We start from the raw sequence: 18,141 nt of genomic DNA, 5'->3' as shown, positions 1-18,141 counted from the left end.
AGAAGGAAAAGGAAGCTAAAAATTTATGGTTAGTGAATTCACTGGAAGTAACAAAACTAATGAGGGAACATCCATGAGGAACAGCCTCATCTTCCAGGGTTCTGCTCCCTGATTCATACAACTGTACTCACTAAGAAAGGGCAAAGTGTCAAAGGAAAAGAATGTCCATGCCAAATACCACAAAAGCAGACGGTAGAAATTAGAGCCACAGCCATAGCAAAAGCTTCTCTCCATTCTTGGCATAAAGTACCTAAGATATCTCTATTGTGATTTCTTTGGAGAGTATTCTGCATTGTGACATCTTTAAGACTGCTGTCACAGTAGAGCTAAATGTTTATAAAATAGCCTATATGCTAAACATGCTTAATTCAACTAAACAAATCCCTTGAAAGTCTGCCAGGAGGGAAAAATCCATCAAGAATCAAGAGAGCTGAAATTCAATTACAGTTCTCCGTGATCAGATGGACCCTTGTGTTTTGAAATGTTTGTTTCACATTAATGATGGCATTGGGCTGATTGAGCTAACTAGGTGTGTTATGTTTGATATAATTGACTATGAAGCCAGCTGGTTTTCAATAAACTGTGAGTAAAAGGACATGGTAAAGTCCCTTTATGTGACAAGGAATATAAGGGAATGGAATCAAAGTGTGAATAGAGTCTGTGGAGAAAAGTACTAACCAATAGGCAAAAGAGATACAAGGATGCAAGCAAAAAGTAGAGAATAGAACCACTGAAAAATAAATTACCTGTTTTCAGAGGGGACTAATGAAATCTGTCCTTTGCACAAATCTATTCAACAGTGTGTCCTCTAGCTGAATCAGTTAGCATTAATTTAAATAGTTGAAACACAATCAATTATTGTGCAGTTACTAACATCAAATAAATGAATGAAATCACATAGAAATCTTATGATTAAAAATATATTGAAATGTGATTTGCATTTTCAATCTTGCTTTTCTGTTTATGAGTCAGTGACAATGTAGAGCTGCTATTACATCATTAATGAGCTTTTAAGATTCCTCTAATTTCATACTTATTGATTTTGCAGTAGTCCCTTCTTGGATTCTTGTAATTCTTGTAAGATTTTTATAGTCATATTGTAATTATTAGAGATCTTTCTACAGCTAAAAGCTAGCCTGAGTTTTTCCTATAAAAATTTTGAAATGAGAGAGACAACTTATTTTTTTTTTTATTTTGGACATTCCCTATACTTGAGATACATTTGCCAGTGAGAATGGAAAGGAGGCATGTATTTATCAGACATGCTGGTTCCTTTCTTGTTCAATTACAAATCAGCTGAGAGAATTTTACAGGACAAAACAGATGGATTCACTTAAATAATTTCCTCCTTCCAGTATTGTTTATCATTTCCCTTTGATTGTCCAAAGTTCCTTGTGTCTTGACACACATTTTTTCATGCTCTCGGGAGCAAGAAATTAAAGACTGAATTACTCAAAGGACTTGGAATTTTAGAATTTCTTAAAGATATATTTTATTTTTTATTTTTAAATGTTTTCAGTATTTTATACTATTCAAAGATTTACATTTCACCAGCTAAGTTCTGGAGTCTCTTAAAATTACTCAAATATAAAATGAAGATAAACATATTTGAGAGAATGTATATTTATCTGAATCCCTTCACCCGTGTGTGTAAATGTCTGGGTGTGCAAGATAAAGTTGGATGAGCTTTCAAATGCCATGAAGTTCCTTAACGTTAGACATGATTACACTTAAACTACCTTTGAAAATAATCTGTTCTTGAAAACTTGAAAGAAGGGCCTTTCTCCCATTTCCTTGGAGTATCCTGCTGTTCTGTCTGAGTCCATTTTGCTTGTAGGCTGTTCTTCCTAGGAGTATTTGGTTATTATCTACACTTATATCTCTCCATGTGCTCATTTCCTATGATAGTCTCTTTCTGTTTTTAAAACTTTAAATAAACTATGATAATGCACACTGTGAGAAATAGTACTTTGGTTTTGGGGGAAAAGCCGTGTGTTTATTCCTTATCTTCTCACCTACAGAATAAAAATATCCCTCCTTTTTATGGCTGTTGCCAAGACTCTTGCTTGTTAGAAGTGTTGCTTGTCAAAACATGTAGACTCACATACTGCTGAAGCAACGTTCTTCTCCTCTGTTTCAAGGTTCATTTTAAATTTCATCCCAGGCAGTAAATTTGGAGTCTTAAGTTCTGCTTATTTATTTAAGTGTAATTAATCCATGAGTTCTAAGAACTCTGATTGTTGAGTGTAAGAGAGAATTTTATTTCTCTGAGAACATCAGCTGGCATCTACTAAAAATTAGCAATGAAAAGAAATCACTCTTCTTGTAAATGGCCTTCAGAAAGTATGTTGCGTCAAGACAGAAATGTGCAATGTTTCCACAAGCTTTGGAAAAAAAGTGGCAGACACTTGTCAAAAAACTCATAATTACCTATCAAAATAAGGAAATGCTTAATGCAGTGCCTGTCAGGAGTCTCCTTTTTTAAATCTACAACAAACCTGGTGTTGGCCTGCAGCTGGAGACAGGCTTGCCCAGCAGCCTCTCTGAGTGCGTCCCCTACCCCACTTCTTCCTCTTTGCCAAGTGGAAGTCACACTGACCTTCTGACTGATCCTCTTGGTAGGTCCCTCTTTCTAGAACATACTCTCCCCAATGCATGTTTAAATGTCTTATTTATTTCAACAGACCTCTATTCCTTACACTGAGAGCATTTCTGGCCTCCTCTGGTCTCTACCCTCTGCATTATTTTTCTTTCTATCACTTAAAACTGATAGTCTTCCTTTTCCTCCTGCATGTCCTCCTTTTTTTCCTTCAAACTCCTTTTTTCTTCTTTTTCCATTCTTCTCCTCTCTTTCCCCCTTCTTTTCTTCTATTTACTTTCCTTTTTTAATTTCTGTCTCCCCCCAAAAGAGTGGAAGCTCCATGAGAACAGGGACTTTTTTGTTGTTGTTCACTACTGCCTTCTTAGTCTCTGGAACAGGGCACGTAATCAGTATTCACGGAATGGACAAAATCATGGAGCTACTTTGTGCAAATACCTGGGTAACCTTTATGCTACATCATACCCCCATCCAGCTCCTCAATGGTAATACTGCTTTTTTCAAAGATATATGGAGACTCAGCTGCTGTAATCCAACAAATAGTCTGAATAAACTAGTCCTTTTCAACCTTTTTATTTTTCACACCAAAGCACATGTGAATACAATGTTGTATAGCAGTGGAGAAATGGGAAGGGATGTAGAGCTTATTGAAAGTTTTATGTCCTTTATTTTATAAAATTGTAATAAGAAAATCTAATTAGATTCTAATATCATTTATGATATAAATCGAACATTGTAGATAATATTAAAATTAAATTTATTTTGTGGCTTCCAAATAAAGCCTCTTCTTAAACAAATATACAACCATTAGTATTTCACAGGACACCTGTGATGCCCTTGCTGCACCCAGTGATATTTTGGTTGGGAAACTGAGATAAATATTTAGTGAAGTAAATTTTCTTTTGGCTTAAGAAATTAAGTGATGTGAAGTTTTGTCAGTATCTTTGGTAAACTAGCTAAACTTTTCAACAGACATAGAAATTAAAATTAAACCCATAAGACATATCATTGTACAGAGTGATATAAATGCTACCTAGCAAATAATGTTTTTTTTTTCTTCCTTGGCAGTCTCTGTTAGAAGTATGGGCTAATAAGTCACATTTTACAAGAATAGCTGACCCCCCTTCATACTTGCCTACTTACTAGCAGTGTGACCCTGGGAAGGTTACTTAACCTCTCTGGTTCTAAGTGGTTTCAGTTAGGTATAAAGGCAGGGAATTGGTCAGGAATCAGCAATAGAAATACTGAAAAAAGGACTAGCAGGGGTTGCTAGCCTCCACACCTCCACACTGAATCAAAGGAAGAGTATGATCTCTTCTCTTTTAAAGCAAAACAAAAGAAATAACAAGAAACTTAAAAATTACAAAAGCTGTTCAGCAAGCTTCATATTCCTGTCAGTGGACCAGGCAACTTTTGGGTGTGACAAATAAAACTTTGGGAAGAAAGGGATTTCGGAAGCAGATGAAGCCAGCGGCCAGTTCGCCACATGTACTACATACCATATTCAGTGATTTCCCCACAGTGGTGAGAAATAGAAAACAGCTTTTACTGATTTCATTTCCTTTGCTTTACTGTAGATTGTTCAGTTATAATCATGAAGATCAGTTAGCAGGTAGTTTGTTCAGGAGCTGTTTCTCTCTTTTCTTCAGTTTTAAGGGTCCACTGCTTTCTCTATGTTTGGGAGAGAGGAAATTCAAAAGGCATTGTCCCTGTGCTCAAAGATCAGCACTTGGAAATCTAATCCAGTGCTTTGTAAAATTTTCACAATAGAGAGTAAACACAGTTTGGCACAAATATCCACACTTCAAATTTAAGCTTGAGGCCTATTGTTTGATCTGAAAGGGATCATGTATTTTTCTTCAGAAATTACTCTGACAAAGTACAGTTTCATACCCAAAATAGTTGTTTTGCTGAAAACATGGATGATTAATAAAGTTAATGTATCTCAAAAATGTATCTTCCTAATTTCAATATTTCAAGCATTAGATGCCTGCCAAACTCTGTCCGGGCACAGTAATATTTAAAACAGTACTTGATCTTCTTGCTTCTAAAAATTTCACAACCCAAGAGAAAGCAAACCAATGAGAAAAATTTAACCATTATCATCATGTTAGATTGACAAGAAGAAACAAAAATAATATCCCTCTGTCCTGAAGTTACTCCAGGACAGGCTTTCACTGAATTTGCCAACACTGCCACTGGTTACTTTCAGGAGGATTCATTCCTCATGTTCCGTGCTGTGGAGATACCCCTACTGTACATACACCCCATCTCCAGAGGAGGCCAGCCCCTCGGCCTGAGTACTCTTGTGGTCCTTATGAGTTAAAAGGAGTCCATGGCCAAGTGTAAGAGTTGCAAGTTGGAATGCCAAAGACATTTATTTTGACTTAATGACTCTCTTTGTTTCTCAGGTGCCCTCACTAAAATTTCGCCTCTTTCATCACCCTGTTCCTCACCTCTCCAAGGCACTCCAGCCAGCAGTCCAGTCAGCAAAATTTCTACAGTTCAGTTTCCAGAACCTGCCGACACAACTGCCAAACAAGGCCTAGGTTCTCACAGGGCCTTGGCTTACACTCAGAGTGCCCCGGACCTATCTCCTCAGATACTCACTCCGCCTGTTATATGTAGCAGGTAAGCGTTGTATGTTGTTATTAACTGGAGTTTAATAATCAAGTGAATACTATTTCTCTGCTAAAGAACACTCACCAGCAGTCCACTTAACTATGTGTATGTTTGCCAGAATCGTTTACAAGGAAGTACAGGATAGTGTGATTTGTGTTGAATAGGGTATAATAGAAACAATTTTTCAGTGATTTTCTATTGAGAGAAAGTTTAATCTCTATGGGCCATACAGCTAATCTTTGGAGATAACATAAATAATTAGTTGTATATTTTGTCTGCTTACTGGTGGAAAAATGTTAAGCATATATATTTTTAAAAATCATAACAAGTAATTTAACATAATTTGATATTTTGTTGGAATATTTTTTACTTGTTCTCCAGGGAGGATTTTATATTGATTTTAAAGGTGCTTTTATCTTAAGTTTGCAATTCCCATTTTAATACTTTAAAAATGTGCAAATGACACATGGCACTTTATGGCTGAACTCAAATGGGTCTCAGAAAGCATAAACTGACCTATCATGTTAAAATAGAATTACAAAGTGTTGTCTTTCCATAGAGAGTTAGGGAGGAAAAGAAAGGCCTAATAGGATAAGAGTAGTTATTTTGCCAACATTGTCACTAAGAAATACCTCCTCAGGTATTCTTCAGGAATAGCTTCATCTTAAACAGTTAATCTTAAAGCATTACTATATGTATTTAAGTAGAAAAGAGTTGAATGTTTAATAAAATGTAATCACCAGAGTGCCTTGAATGAAATGCTCTTTCTTTTCGGTTAGTGAGGATAGCCATTTGAATACATGAGTCATGTGTTGGTCTTCTGATATTGCATGTTGTTTCACAGACCCAGGTTTGATTAATGTTTTTAGTTTTGAGCTTTACAAATTTCATTTTCAGAGCCTTTCTTTGTAAACTCTACATTAAAGAATGTTTTTCTTTTTATCTTTTTTTTTTTACTTACTTTCTTTACAAATATTTGTAAAAGGAAAAAATCATTTTTGCTTGTTTGGCCATGACCAGAGTAAAAAGTTATTCTATCACCCAAAAGTTGCCCTCTCTCTGACAGCTTTTTTAATAAAATAATTTGCATAGGATATCAATCTTGCCTTTTCTGCCTCCAAAAAAGAAAAACATGATCTGTAGCAAAACAGACACATACGCACGTTATCATATTTTCCGTTGAGTGATTCACAACACATGTGACTTTGTTAAAAGTGCTGAGAAGTCCTGCAAAAAGAAGACCTCTTGATTTGTGTTGCATCTAACACTTTCTGAGTTTATTTGAGCAGAAAATGAATTTCTTTAATTTACACCCAATAATTGCCCATGGAGCTAGTGTTTTCTGGCACACCCTTAAGAAATCTTTGGGGGGTGTGCGCCCTGAGCCAAGGCGAAGCCCAGTAGAGTGCCAGCATAAAGGACACCCAGGTTTCTAGGGAGACTGCCCCACCGTGGACTCCGACCTGTGTAATGTGAGTCACCCAAATAAAGGAGAGAGATGTTCAGAAAAGACCTACTGCTCACATAGCTTTTCTCATCACAGTGTAGTTTTTGTATTTTTAGCAGGAAGAATAGAATGGGATTTTTATAAAAAAGCTTTTGGAGAAAAATAAGGCAATTTCACTGCCTACTTGTTCAGTAATGTTTATAAATCCAGTAGTGTGTGTTTTATTTGTTTGGGCTTTATAAATCTGTAATTCAAACCATGTTTTATTATTGCCTTCAAGGCAGCCACGCATGTAGGCACAGAGAGCTCCAGAAACACACGACTAATTATTGTGGTTTCCCCTGCTGAACTCGAAGGGTTTGGCGTTGAATCCCAGTCTCTTGGCTGCTGTAATGTCTATGCAACAAGCTGTTTTTTTGGCATAAGAGGTAGTATGTTTGAACTACTAATTTAAATGTTTCTTTTAAGTATTATCTTGCAATGAAAAATCTTAAAATTAATGAGCGCTGCTTCTACTGAGTTGTATTCAAGAATGTAAAGCACATCATTGGCATTTGCATTCTTTTTTCTTTGGTCCTGTCATTTGCTTTTGATTCCCTAAATCACTCTGTTGGGATTTCATAATGAGAAATAATTTGCGTGTGATGCTTTTTCACTTACCTGCAGGTCTTGAAAAATAAATTAACTTAGGATGAAAATACTCTCTAACTAGAAAGTGTTTATCTCTACTACACATATAAGCACAATTCAGGGAAAGAAAAGTGATGAGATACTAAATTGTAAACTATCCGTCCTTTTCCTTTTAGTGTGAGCAGCCTGTGGTTAAATAACTCACAAACCAACCCTCAGAAATCCTTTGTAATATTAGGCAGAAGGAAGGACACCAGAAACAAAAATGCAGAATTAAAATCTAACCATGAAGTCTCTAAACAAGATAAATAAGAGTGGAAATTTGCCAGGCTATTTCTGGGGTCACTTTTAAATGTATAATACAGTCAAATCTGTTGAGGAAGCAAAGTATTCTACATCCTCCAAGCTCCTCTCTGTAAGATACCACCCCTCGGGCACCTTTTTTCTCAGTTACCCACAGTGTACCCCTGGGGCCTGTTTTTCTCAACTGACATCCTGTGTAGTCATTTCATATTCAACCTTCATCGAAATCTACTTTTTCTTTCTTCATTTTCTTAGGGCCTTAACACGTAATATCAATCTGAAAAGAAAAATTTTTGAGGTGAAAAATAAAATTCATATACTGTTATTCTGTTTTCACTCATACAGTCTTTTCTTTAAGGGCTCTTTGCACATAAAATGTCTGAAGCCACAGAAATAAATCTAGTAATGAGGTTTTTACACAGATACAAAGGGGTTCCATTGGGGGAGATATTTTTGACCAAAAACACATTGGCACCTCCAAACTCAATACTATAAGTAGATAGCAGACTATCCCAGTGTCCTCTGCATACTGTAACAACATTTTGCTGATAGTTTCACCTCCAGAGTGGTCTAGAGTACCGTGAAGGAGGACAGTGGAATGAAGCTTCTGATCCTTTGTATTGATTATGTTCTCAAAAGAAAGAAAACAGTATACTGCATATCAGCATCCATTTATAAAAACAAAATGAGTTTTTACCTCAAACAAGTAGACGGTAGAAACATTTGATGATTGTTATCTATCTGAATGTACACATAGATGGTGTATGCCTATGATTTTTTCAAAAGAGGAAATACTCATATACTGTTCCAATATTTCTCAGCTGTGGCAGGCCGTATGCCCAAGGCAACCCTTCGGATGGGCCCCTGGAGAGAAGTGGTACAGCCATTGGGACACCAAGCAGAACAGGTAATTATTATTTGAATTCTGTAAAGTGGAAATAGCTTTTCTTTCTTTTTTTCTGACCAAAAAGATAATATATGTGCCTGATTTTTTACATGAGAGATTTTAAAAGGCAATAAAAGAAATCAAAATCATTCCTAATTCTACTGCCTAAAGTCAATCATGGGTAAATTTTGTGCAGAGCTGTCCAAAATGTTTCTATTTATCTGTGCCCAACATATATATTTTTAAATAAGAAGACGTTTTATACCATGCATAGAACTATATGGAAATGTTATTTTATTTTGGACACTAGAGGTTTGTCCATTTTAGGTTACTCTCTAGAGATCTCCATTGGAGATGACCCTGAAAGATGACCCTGCTTAGATCACTGTAAGCTTGAATGGGACAGAGTTTTTCCTTGAGGCAGGATTATGAAGAGGATAAGAACACAGCCTTCGATCCAGCTTTATATCCTGATTCAGCTACCTGGAAGTTTGTAATCTCTATGTGTCAGTTCCTTCATCTGTAGAATGGGAATAATAATAGAACCTACCAAACAGGATTGTTGTAAGAATTAAATTACTTAAATCATGTAAATCCTTTATCTAGTATCTGGGTGACTATAAGTAGTGTTTGCTGCCATTTGTATAATTATAATTATTATTATTATTGATGTAATTAATCCTAGGGACTTGCTTTTGTTAGTGCTAAAAGTTCACAAGGTAGAAAAACATGGCTTCCATGAACTATAGATTTTGAGGGATAGACTTCCCAAGAATGGTGTGGTGAGGGCAAAATGGAGACAACTGTACTTGAGCAACGATAAAAAATGTTCTAAAAGAGAATGAGTAATATCTTAAATATCTCTTTCAGCATTTCTTGGTACATACTCAATAAATAAATAAATACTCCTGTGATGTTCTATAGCAACATCCGAAGTCAGGGAACATAAGGAAAAATGAAAAGGAGAATTCTCTCTGTGGCCGTTATCTGGCCTTGCAGCATTCTGAGGACACAGGGTATCTCCTTCTCTGTGTTGCTGACCTTTTCTGATTCTATTGGGCCTGGTAGAATAAGGGGAGTGTTTCCCTACCACCTTTGTGCTCTCGTGTAGAACTATGGCCTTTGAGTGAGCTTCTTTATCTTCTCTAGAAATTCTGGGATTAGAACTTGTCCATTATAGTTTCATTCTGTGTTTGATTCTAACATGGAAGCAGTTGCATGAGAAAGATGGAAGAAAATAGGTCCTTGGAAAAGTCCTATAAGATACTCCCGATTGGAACAGGCTACATAACAAAAGCCATTATTCACTAGCAACTTAAGGAAAATTGGTTAGTAAATGGATGAGGACATAGAACCACCTTAGAATATCCAAAGCTATCTTGAAAATGGTGAACAAAATTAGAAGGAATACATTACCCAAGTTCAAGACTTACATTATGGTAATCAAGATAGTGTGGGGCTGGCATAAGGATCATCAGAGGAAATCAAGTAGAATAGAGTAGAAAGCCCCAAAATAACTCACACCACAAGGGTCACTGAATTTGTAACAAAGATGACAAAGCAATCCAATAGGATTGGAACAAAATGAATTTCACTCCCTCCTTTGCATCATATGAAATATTACTCTGAGAGGGAGCATAGACCTAAACGTGGAACAGTAAAGCTTCTGGAAGAAAACACAGGAAGATAGGCTTTGTGAGTTAGAGGGAGGCAAAGACTTCATAGGCTATCACAAGCAGTAACCATAAAGGAAAAAAAGAAATTAGACTTCATCAAAAGTAAATATTTCAGGAACTAGGGTCGGACTTCATGAATTCAAATTCAGGTGGCAAAATTTACCAGCTGTGTGTCTTGGGCAATTTACTTTTTCTTTTAGTGTCTCAGTTTCCTGCCTGCAAAGTGAGGATAATGGCAATACAGGAATGCTGTAATAACACCTGCCTCACAGATGTGTTGAGATGTTTCAGTGTGTTAGTACAGGTGAAGTGCTTTCGATGGTACCTGGCAGACCGCAAACACTGAATAAACTTCATTCAGGCACCGTATTCAGCTGTGTGAAGCTTTTTGAGGTTTTTGCCCCAGGAGCAGGTTTTTCAGACGTTAGACATTACCTGATTGGTCCTCTGGTTAGCACAGTTAGTGTTGACTGAAATGGGAAACAGTGGAGAGAGGTAGATAAGGTAGGAAGCCACAGATTGCTAAGGATGGGGCCTGGATAAGTACAATCTCCCATTCTCTAAGCACATGCTAGTGTCCCATGTTCTAGGGACCACTTTGTTCTTGGGGGTCAACTCAATTTGTGCCACCCACATGCTCATTCTAGAGTTAGTGTTTTAGTCAGCTACTCATTAATTTAATGTGTTGAGGGATGTATAAAGGAAAAGGAAATATAAAGTCATGGAATTTTTAAAAGCTTTAAGCGACCGATCTAAGCATTATTAGTGAGGACTTAATGTCATATAAATGAAGTCATAATTTTACCTATTTTACTGGGGAAAAAATGTATGCCTTCTCCCATCCTACGGTCCTATGTTCTTGGTGTATAAAAGTTCATGAAAGCAATAGTTCCCTAAACACTGTATTTGCCATATGCATTTTAGGAATATTCACTTAAATGGGACCCTTTTCTGTTGCAAGTTTCATAACAAGCTGTTCCCTTTCAATTTCAGATGACACTGCTCAAGTTACCTCCGATTATGAAACCAATAACAACAGCGATAGCAGTGATATTGTACAGAATGAAGATGAGACCGAGTGCCCCAGAGGGCCGCAGAGGAAAGCATCAGCCTGTAGCTCCTACACGCCTGAGGCCATGATATTTTTGGTAGCTCCATATCACTTAACTCATTTGTTTACTTGAGAAATCAGTTTCTGTTACAGAGATTGGCTTATAAGTACATCTCTGATCCATCAGATTTACAGATATATCTCATTGGGATTTTACATGCATTAAAGCTCTACCCATATATTGGAATATAATTTTTCATATGATATTTTAATGATCCTTTGGTACTTTAATGATTCTTTTCCTTAGTGAATAAAAATATAAGTATTCATCTCCATAAATGATTATAGATATTTCTTAACCCAATCTAAAATATAAATATGCATGGGAAAAATGAATTTTTTCATTCAGTAAAATAACATTTTATAAATATCAGTCAGTCAACAAAGTGAGATGTTTTAGTTCTTGGGACATGTGCTGTTTTCAGGGTTTCTTTCTTTTTTTTTTCTTTTCCTAGCACCTCCTTGATTTAGAAAGTGTGCTGTGAGCCACTATTTATTTTCTTTTTTTGTGTTTGTTTTTCTCCCCTTTTGTTTTTTCCCCTCCACCCTGTACCTCCCTCCCACCAGCATTCCCCCACCTTAGTTCATGTCCATGGCTTATACATATAAGTTCCTTGGCTTCTCCATTTCCTATACTATTCTTAACCTCTCTGTCTATTTTGTACCTACCATTTATGCTTCTTATTCCTTGTACCTTTTCCCCAATTCTCCCCCCTGCCCTTCCCTACAGATAATCCTCCATGTGATCTCTATTTCTGTGATTCTGTTCCTGTTCTAGTTGTTTGCATAGTTTTTGTTTTTGTTTTATAGGTTCTGTTGTTGATAGTTGTGAGTTTGTTGCCATCTTACTATTTGAATTTTTTACCATCTTCTTTTTCTTAGATGAGTTCCTTCAACATTTCATATAATAAGGGCTTGGTGATGATGAACGCCTTTAATTTAACCTTATCTGGGGAGCACTTTATCTGCCCTTCCATTCTAAATGATAGCTTTGCTGGACAGAGAAATCTTGGATATAGGTCCTTGCCTTTCATGACTTCGAATACATCTTTCCAGCCCCTTCTTGTCTGCAAGGTTTCTTTTCAGAAATCAGCAGATGGTCTTATGGTAACTCTTGTAGGTAACTGTCTCTTTTTCTCTTGCTGCTTTTAAGATTCTCTCCTTATCTGTAATCTTGGTTAGTGTAATTAGGATGTGCCTAGGTGTGTACTTCCTTGGGTCCAACTTTTTTGGGACTCTCTGAGTTTCCTGGACTTCCTGGAAGTCTATTTCCTTTGCCAGATTAGGGAAGTTCTCTTTCATTATGTTTTCAAATAAGTTTTCAAATAAGAGCAATTTCTTGCTCTTCCCCTTCTCCTTCTGAGACCCCTATGATTTGGATGTTGGAACATTTAAGTTGTCCCAGAGGTTCCTAAGCCTCTTCTCATTATTTTGAATACTTGTTTCTTCATTCTGTTCTGGTTGAATGTTTATTTCTTCATTCTGCTCCAAATCATTGATTTGAGTCCCAGTTTCCTTCCCTTTACTGTTGGTTCCCTGTACATTTTCCTTTATTTCACTTTTCATAGCCTTCACTTTTTCCTTTTTTTTCAACCATACCCAACCATCTCTATGAGCATCCTGATTACCAGTGTTTTGAACTCTGCATCTGATTGTTGGCTATCTCTTCATCACCTAGTTGTACTTTTTCTGGAGATTTGATCTGCTCTCTCATTTGGGCCATACATATTTTTTGTCTCAGTGTGCCTGTTCCATAGTAAGGGGAGTAGCCTTAGGTATTTGCCAGGTGGGAGGCAGGGGCAGTATTTATTTTTATTTTCTTTGTTTTATTTAATCAGGTTTATATCACCGCTTGCTACCCATTAAAATATCCTTTAATAATGACTTATTTTGTGTGTTTAAAGCAATCCTTTTAAAGAGGGCAAAAGCATATTTGAATCAAGTTAACTTGGGGGAAGCAGCAAATAGTAGAAAACAGTGGACTATCAATTATTGCTATTTTCATTTTTTTAATCTGATTTACCATTGATACTTTTAAATCAAAGAGATTTTCAGATAAAATGATTTACATGTTTTCTTATCCTCATTATCTTTATTTTCTTCTGTTTTCTTTTTTGGTAAATGTTCTCTTAAGAATGTCCTCATTTAGGATCAGTTATAAAATGTCTATACATTTATAAATCCATGATTCTTTGGAAACTGTACACCACATGAATTAAATTGAAATCCCTGAAAAATATGTCTGTTGCTATCCCACAGGATTAGTGCTAATTTTGAAGCAGTAATGCAAATTTGACCAATTAGACTAGGATTGATTAATTCCCCTCTCCACTCATGAGTTCTTTTGAGAGTCCAATATAAGCCAGGAATGCTCATCCCAGAAAATTTTACATAAACATATAAAGAGGTAAATTTACATCCAATCTCAAAATGTTCTGAAGCTCTTGAATCTTTATTCAGGAACCCCACAGTAAACTCAAAAGCAGTTAAATAAACTTACAGATTTTTTTTGTTGTTGTTGCTATAGCTTGTATGAACCAGCAAACAAGCACCTAACAATGCAAATTAATGGTCTGAAACTGCATCAGGACCTTTTCTTCTTAGTTTGGGGCCAATGTCTTGGTCTCAATTTTTTTTAAAGATCACCCACTCACCCTGAAGTTTTAAGTCATTTATTTCAAGTAAACTCAGTTGTTTACCAGCATGAATTGCTTTGTAGAAAAACTGTATGTTGTTAAAATGTTTTCATCTTTATTCTAGGACAAACCAATTCTAGCTCCTGAACCTCTTGTCATGGATAACTTGGACTCAATTATGGAACAGCTAAATACTTGGAATTTTCCCATTTTTGATTTGGTGGAAAAAATAGGAAGAAAGTGTGGCCGTATTCTTAGTCAAGTAAGAAATGCATTCATACCTATGACTTTAAATGTAGAAAAAACATGCCTTGGTTGGTTACAGTTCTGTACACACTTGATACCAAGTGGGTATTGGGTTCAGAAAGGACATTTTAGTACCCAACATTCTGTAGATTTCTTCATCATCCGTTAACAAAAGCAATTGGAAATTCAAATGAGTAAAATACCGTATTCTGTGACTAAAATATATATTTGGGGGAGAGGACAGATATACACAAGCAAGAGAGAGAAATGATCTAAAATTCATAGAATTCAGCAGAAGAAAACCTGACACAAGTCCTCAAAAGAGGAAGCGCTGATTTATTATAATTGTTTTCATTGACTATTTTCTAAATTTTTTAATATTACAGTGCTTAGACCTTCTCAAAACTAAGATATTATGCAGAAATATCTATCCCCCAGTGCTATACAAAACTCATCAAATAAACTCCATATTTTAATATAGAAACAACCTTTATGTATCACAAGAAATACAGAATGCAAATTATAACTACATAACAAGACTTTTAATATTTTTTCCCTTAAACTATACTATTTTCAAGATTTCCCAAATAAAGAAACATTTGTTCCTCTGAGAGAGAAAAAATACAGAAATTAAGAATTTGAATGTTCTCAATAAGCAAAACCTGATCATAAACAGGATAAAGTCTAAACTAAAATGGCCCTTATTCTTTTATTAGGGGGTATTAGTGCCATTCTTCTCTTCCATTCTCCTCACTGCTAAGCAACATATTTCATGCTAGATGATTTAAGGACAGGTTTACAGGTAGCCATTCCTCTTTGTATTTTAATATTTTAAAATAATTTTACATTAAATATACTGGTGATACTGGTTAATTAAATTATATAGGTTTCAAGTGTACATTTCTATGCTACATGTCTGTATATTGCATTGTGTGCCCACCACCCAAAGTCAAACCATCTTCCATCACCATATGTTTGACTTCCATCACCCCTTTTACTCCTCACTATGCCCCAACCCCCTTCCCTCTGGTAACCACCATAGTGTTGTCTGTAACTGTGAATTTCAGTTTTATATCCCACCTGTGAGTGAAATCCTATGATTCTTTGCTTTTACTGACCTATTTTGCTTGGCATGATACCATCCCTGCTATCACAAATGGCAGCATTTTATCCTTTCTTATGACTGAGTAGTACTCAGGGGCAGCCACTTTTCTTAGTCCACCTTATCCTCACGCATCAGGGCTCCTCCTGGGAGGTTTTATATTCCACTTTCCAAAACCTGTTGCAGACTGTGACCCTGAGGAAGTGACTTTTCCTGTAAAAGTGCCACAGGAAAATGTGGTGGTAGCCAAGAGGTCTCTCTCTTTTACTGGAGAGAAAAATCTCACCTGGTTTTGTACTTGATATATACATCACAGACTCCCCAGAAATCTACAATGTACTTTTTTCAGTAACTTTGATGCAGGAGTTTTTTTAAAATCTCTATTTTACAGAAGAGGACTGAGGCTTCGAAGAGATGTACTGTTCATCTACAACCACAGGGTACATATTGGATCCATGATTTGAATGCAGATACATCATATTGGAAGTCCAGCTTTTTACCTTCTTTCAATTGCTTTTTAGCTCCTATGAAACACATTCACTTATTATATCTCTTAAATTCTCCAAATGTAGAGCAAGCAGAAAAGGGGTTATGATAGCACCTGGTTTGCAGCACTAGTGACAGAGAACAGAGTTCAGGGCAGGTACCCATCTCCCCTCGAAGTTCTGTGAACTGCCGGTGGGGGAGGGTGGAGTTTGACCTGAGAAAATTAGTCACTAAGATTTTGACAAAATTCATTCATGTATTTTTCCAGTCATCTTTCAAAACTAAAATAAATACATAATTGCATGATCTTTGTTATGTTACTATTTATTTTATTTGTTTACTTATTTATTATTTATTGGTATGTTTTATCTTTCTGGGTTAGAGTTAATTTTATTTTTATTTTTTGGATTTATTGTTTATTTTTTACTGAATTCATTGGGGTGACATCATTTTCCCAAACCATACAGGCTTCAAATGTGCAACTAATCAGACATCATCTGCACACTGCATTGTGCCCCGACGGCCCCAAGCAAGGTCTCTTTCTGTCCCCATTTCCCCCTATCTGCCCACCTCCTCCTACCACACCCCTTTCTCTCTGGTTGTCGTCACATGGTTGTGTGTGTCTGTGTATTACATATATATGTTTCTTTGTTAATCCATTGATCCATAAATCAGCAAACAACAAGTTGTGGTGAGGACGTGGAGAAAGGGGAACCCTTGTGCACTGTTGGTGGGAAGGCAGACTGGTGCAGCCACTGTGGAAAGCAGTGTGGGGTTCCTCAAAAAATTAAAAATGGAACTGCCTTTTGACTCAGTGGTCCCACTTCTGGGAACATATTCCAAGAAACCCAAAACACTAATTCAAAAGAACATATGCACCCCATGTTTACTGCAACATTATTCATAATAGCCAAGACATAGAAGAAGCCAAAGTGCCCATCAATAGATGAATGGATAAAAAAGCTGTGATATGTTTATACCATGGAATACTATGTGGTTGGAAAAAAAGAAGGAAAATCTTACTTTTTGCAACAGCATGAATGCCTGGAGGTTATTATGCTAAGTGAAATAAAGCTGCCAGAGAAAAACAAATACCATATGATCTCACTTATAAGTGAAATTTAATGAACAAAATAAACTAAGAAAACAGAAACAGACTCATAGATACAGAGAACAGACTGACAGCATAAGAGGAGAGGGGCTTGGGGGCCTAGATTTTACTGTCTATTTTTCAGTTTACAAAACAGTAAACTTTTTGGAAATGCACCTCTACTTGCACTGCTAAGTAGAACTTTGTGGGGGTTTTTCCCTTTGATTTGAGTTTATGAGGACAAAAATCATGAAATTTTACTGTGTAAAAGACCTAGTTTTTTCACCTTAATAAGAATTTAAAACAGCTGAAATGAATTAACTTGAACATTCCAAGAAATCACCTTTTGGCTGAAACTACACAGAAAAAGTCTTACTTCAAACGACTTTAAGAGAGAGACATACGTACAGTGGAAACAAGTCAGTCTCAGATACTGCTTGCCTTTTCGATCATTATCATGTTTATTTTAATAAATTTAAAGGGATATTATTCAAATTTTGGAATAGTGCTTACGTTTTTTAGTTACCAATATTTATCTGGTTAATGGTGTTTATTTGTAAGTTTGGATTATTGGTGGTTGATTTTTAACAACTTCTTGGTGAAAATTCTTCTGTTTTAAAATCATACTGTGAAATATGCTGTTGTCTTAGTTTTTTAAATTCATCTGTCAAGTGTTTAAAGAAAATATTAGGAAAATTTAGTTATTTGAAATTCTAATAGCATTGCTTTGCAAATATTAGTGGTAGGATTTGAAAGTACAAAATCTGAAGACAAACTTCTTGGCTTGAATTCTGGTTCTCAGAAGGTGTCAGCTGTGTGATCTTAGACAAGTTACTCAACTTCTCCGTGCCTCAGTTTCTTCTGCTTTCAAATGTTAATACTTAATTATACCTACCTCAGAAGGTGTTGTGAGGATTAATTACATGCAAATAACTAATATATGTAAATATTTAAAGCAACCTTCTCACTTATTAAATGCTAAATTTATAAGCACATATATGTGCATATGTCTGCATACCAGTAGTTGTTATTGTTGTTAGTGTTATTGAAATAATATGTATAGTTAAGCTCATTAGGTATTTACAAATAAAAACTCAAATATCATCTAAAGAGCAGTAAAAAGGAAATAACTCAAAGAAGAACTGGCTTGAAATATTACAGAAACCATAAATTTCACTTTCTATTGCATTTTTAAAGAGAGGAGTGGGAATATTATATTACACAGAAAAGGGGTACAAATTAAATATACTTGCCATTCAAAGTAAAAAAAAAAAACCCACAGAAGTTAATATACACATTATACACTC

The 18,141-nt window shown here is 35.9% G+C and overlaps 1 protein-coding gene across 3 annotated transcripts in view; it reads left to right on the top strand.

Annotated features, from left to right (window-relative positions):
• PDE3A (phosphodiesterase 3A) overlaps positions 1–18,141 on the top strand; it is a 275,116-nt gene that overhangs the window by 232,735 nt on the left and 24,240 nt on the right. For 2 of the 3 annotated variants that reach the window (XM_045829052.1, XM_045829054.1), the window contains exons 6-9: positions 5,011–5,230; positions 8,423–8,508; positions 11,157–11,311; positions 14,035–14,172. In XM_045829052.1, coding sequence (XP_045685008.1) covers positions 5,011–5,230; positions 8,423–8,508; positions 11,157–11,311; positions 14,035–14,172 — 599 coding nt within the window. The remainder of the gene's footprint in view (positions 1–5,010; positions 5,231–8,422; positions 8,509–11,156; positions 11,312–14,034; positions 14,173–18,141) is intronic. The other variant, XM_045829053.1, reaches the window with a different exon arrangement.

Source organism: Phyllostomus hastatus, unplaced genomic scaffold (assembly GCF_019186645.2).
Source record: "Phyllostomus hastatus isolate PE091 unplaced genomic scaffold, TTU_PhHast_1.1 phas_scaffold_93, whole genome shotgun sequence".
Taxonomy (NCBI): domain Eukaryota; kingdom Metazoa; phylum Chordata; class Mammalia; order Chiroptera; family Phyllostomidae; genus Phyllostomus; species Phyllostomus hastatus.
This window is presented reverse-complemented; position numbering and strand designations above follow the sequence as displayed.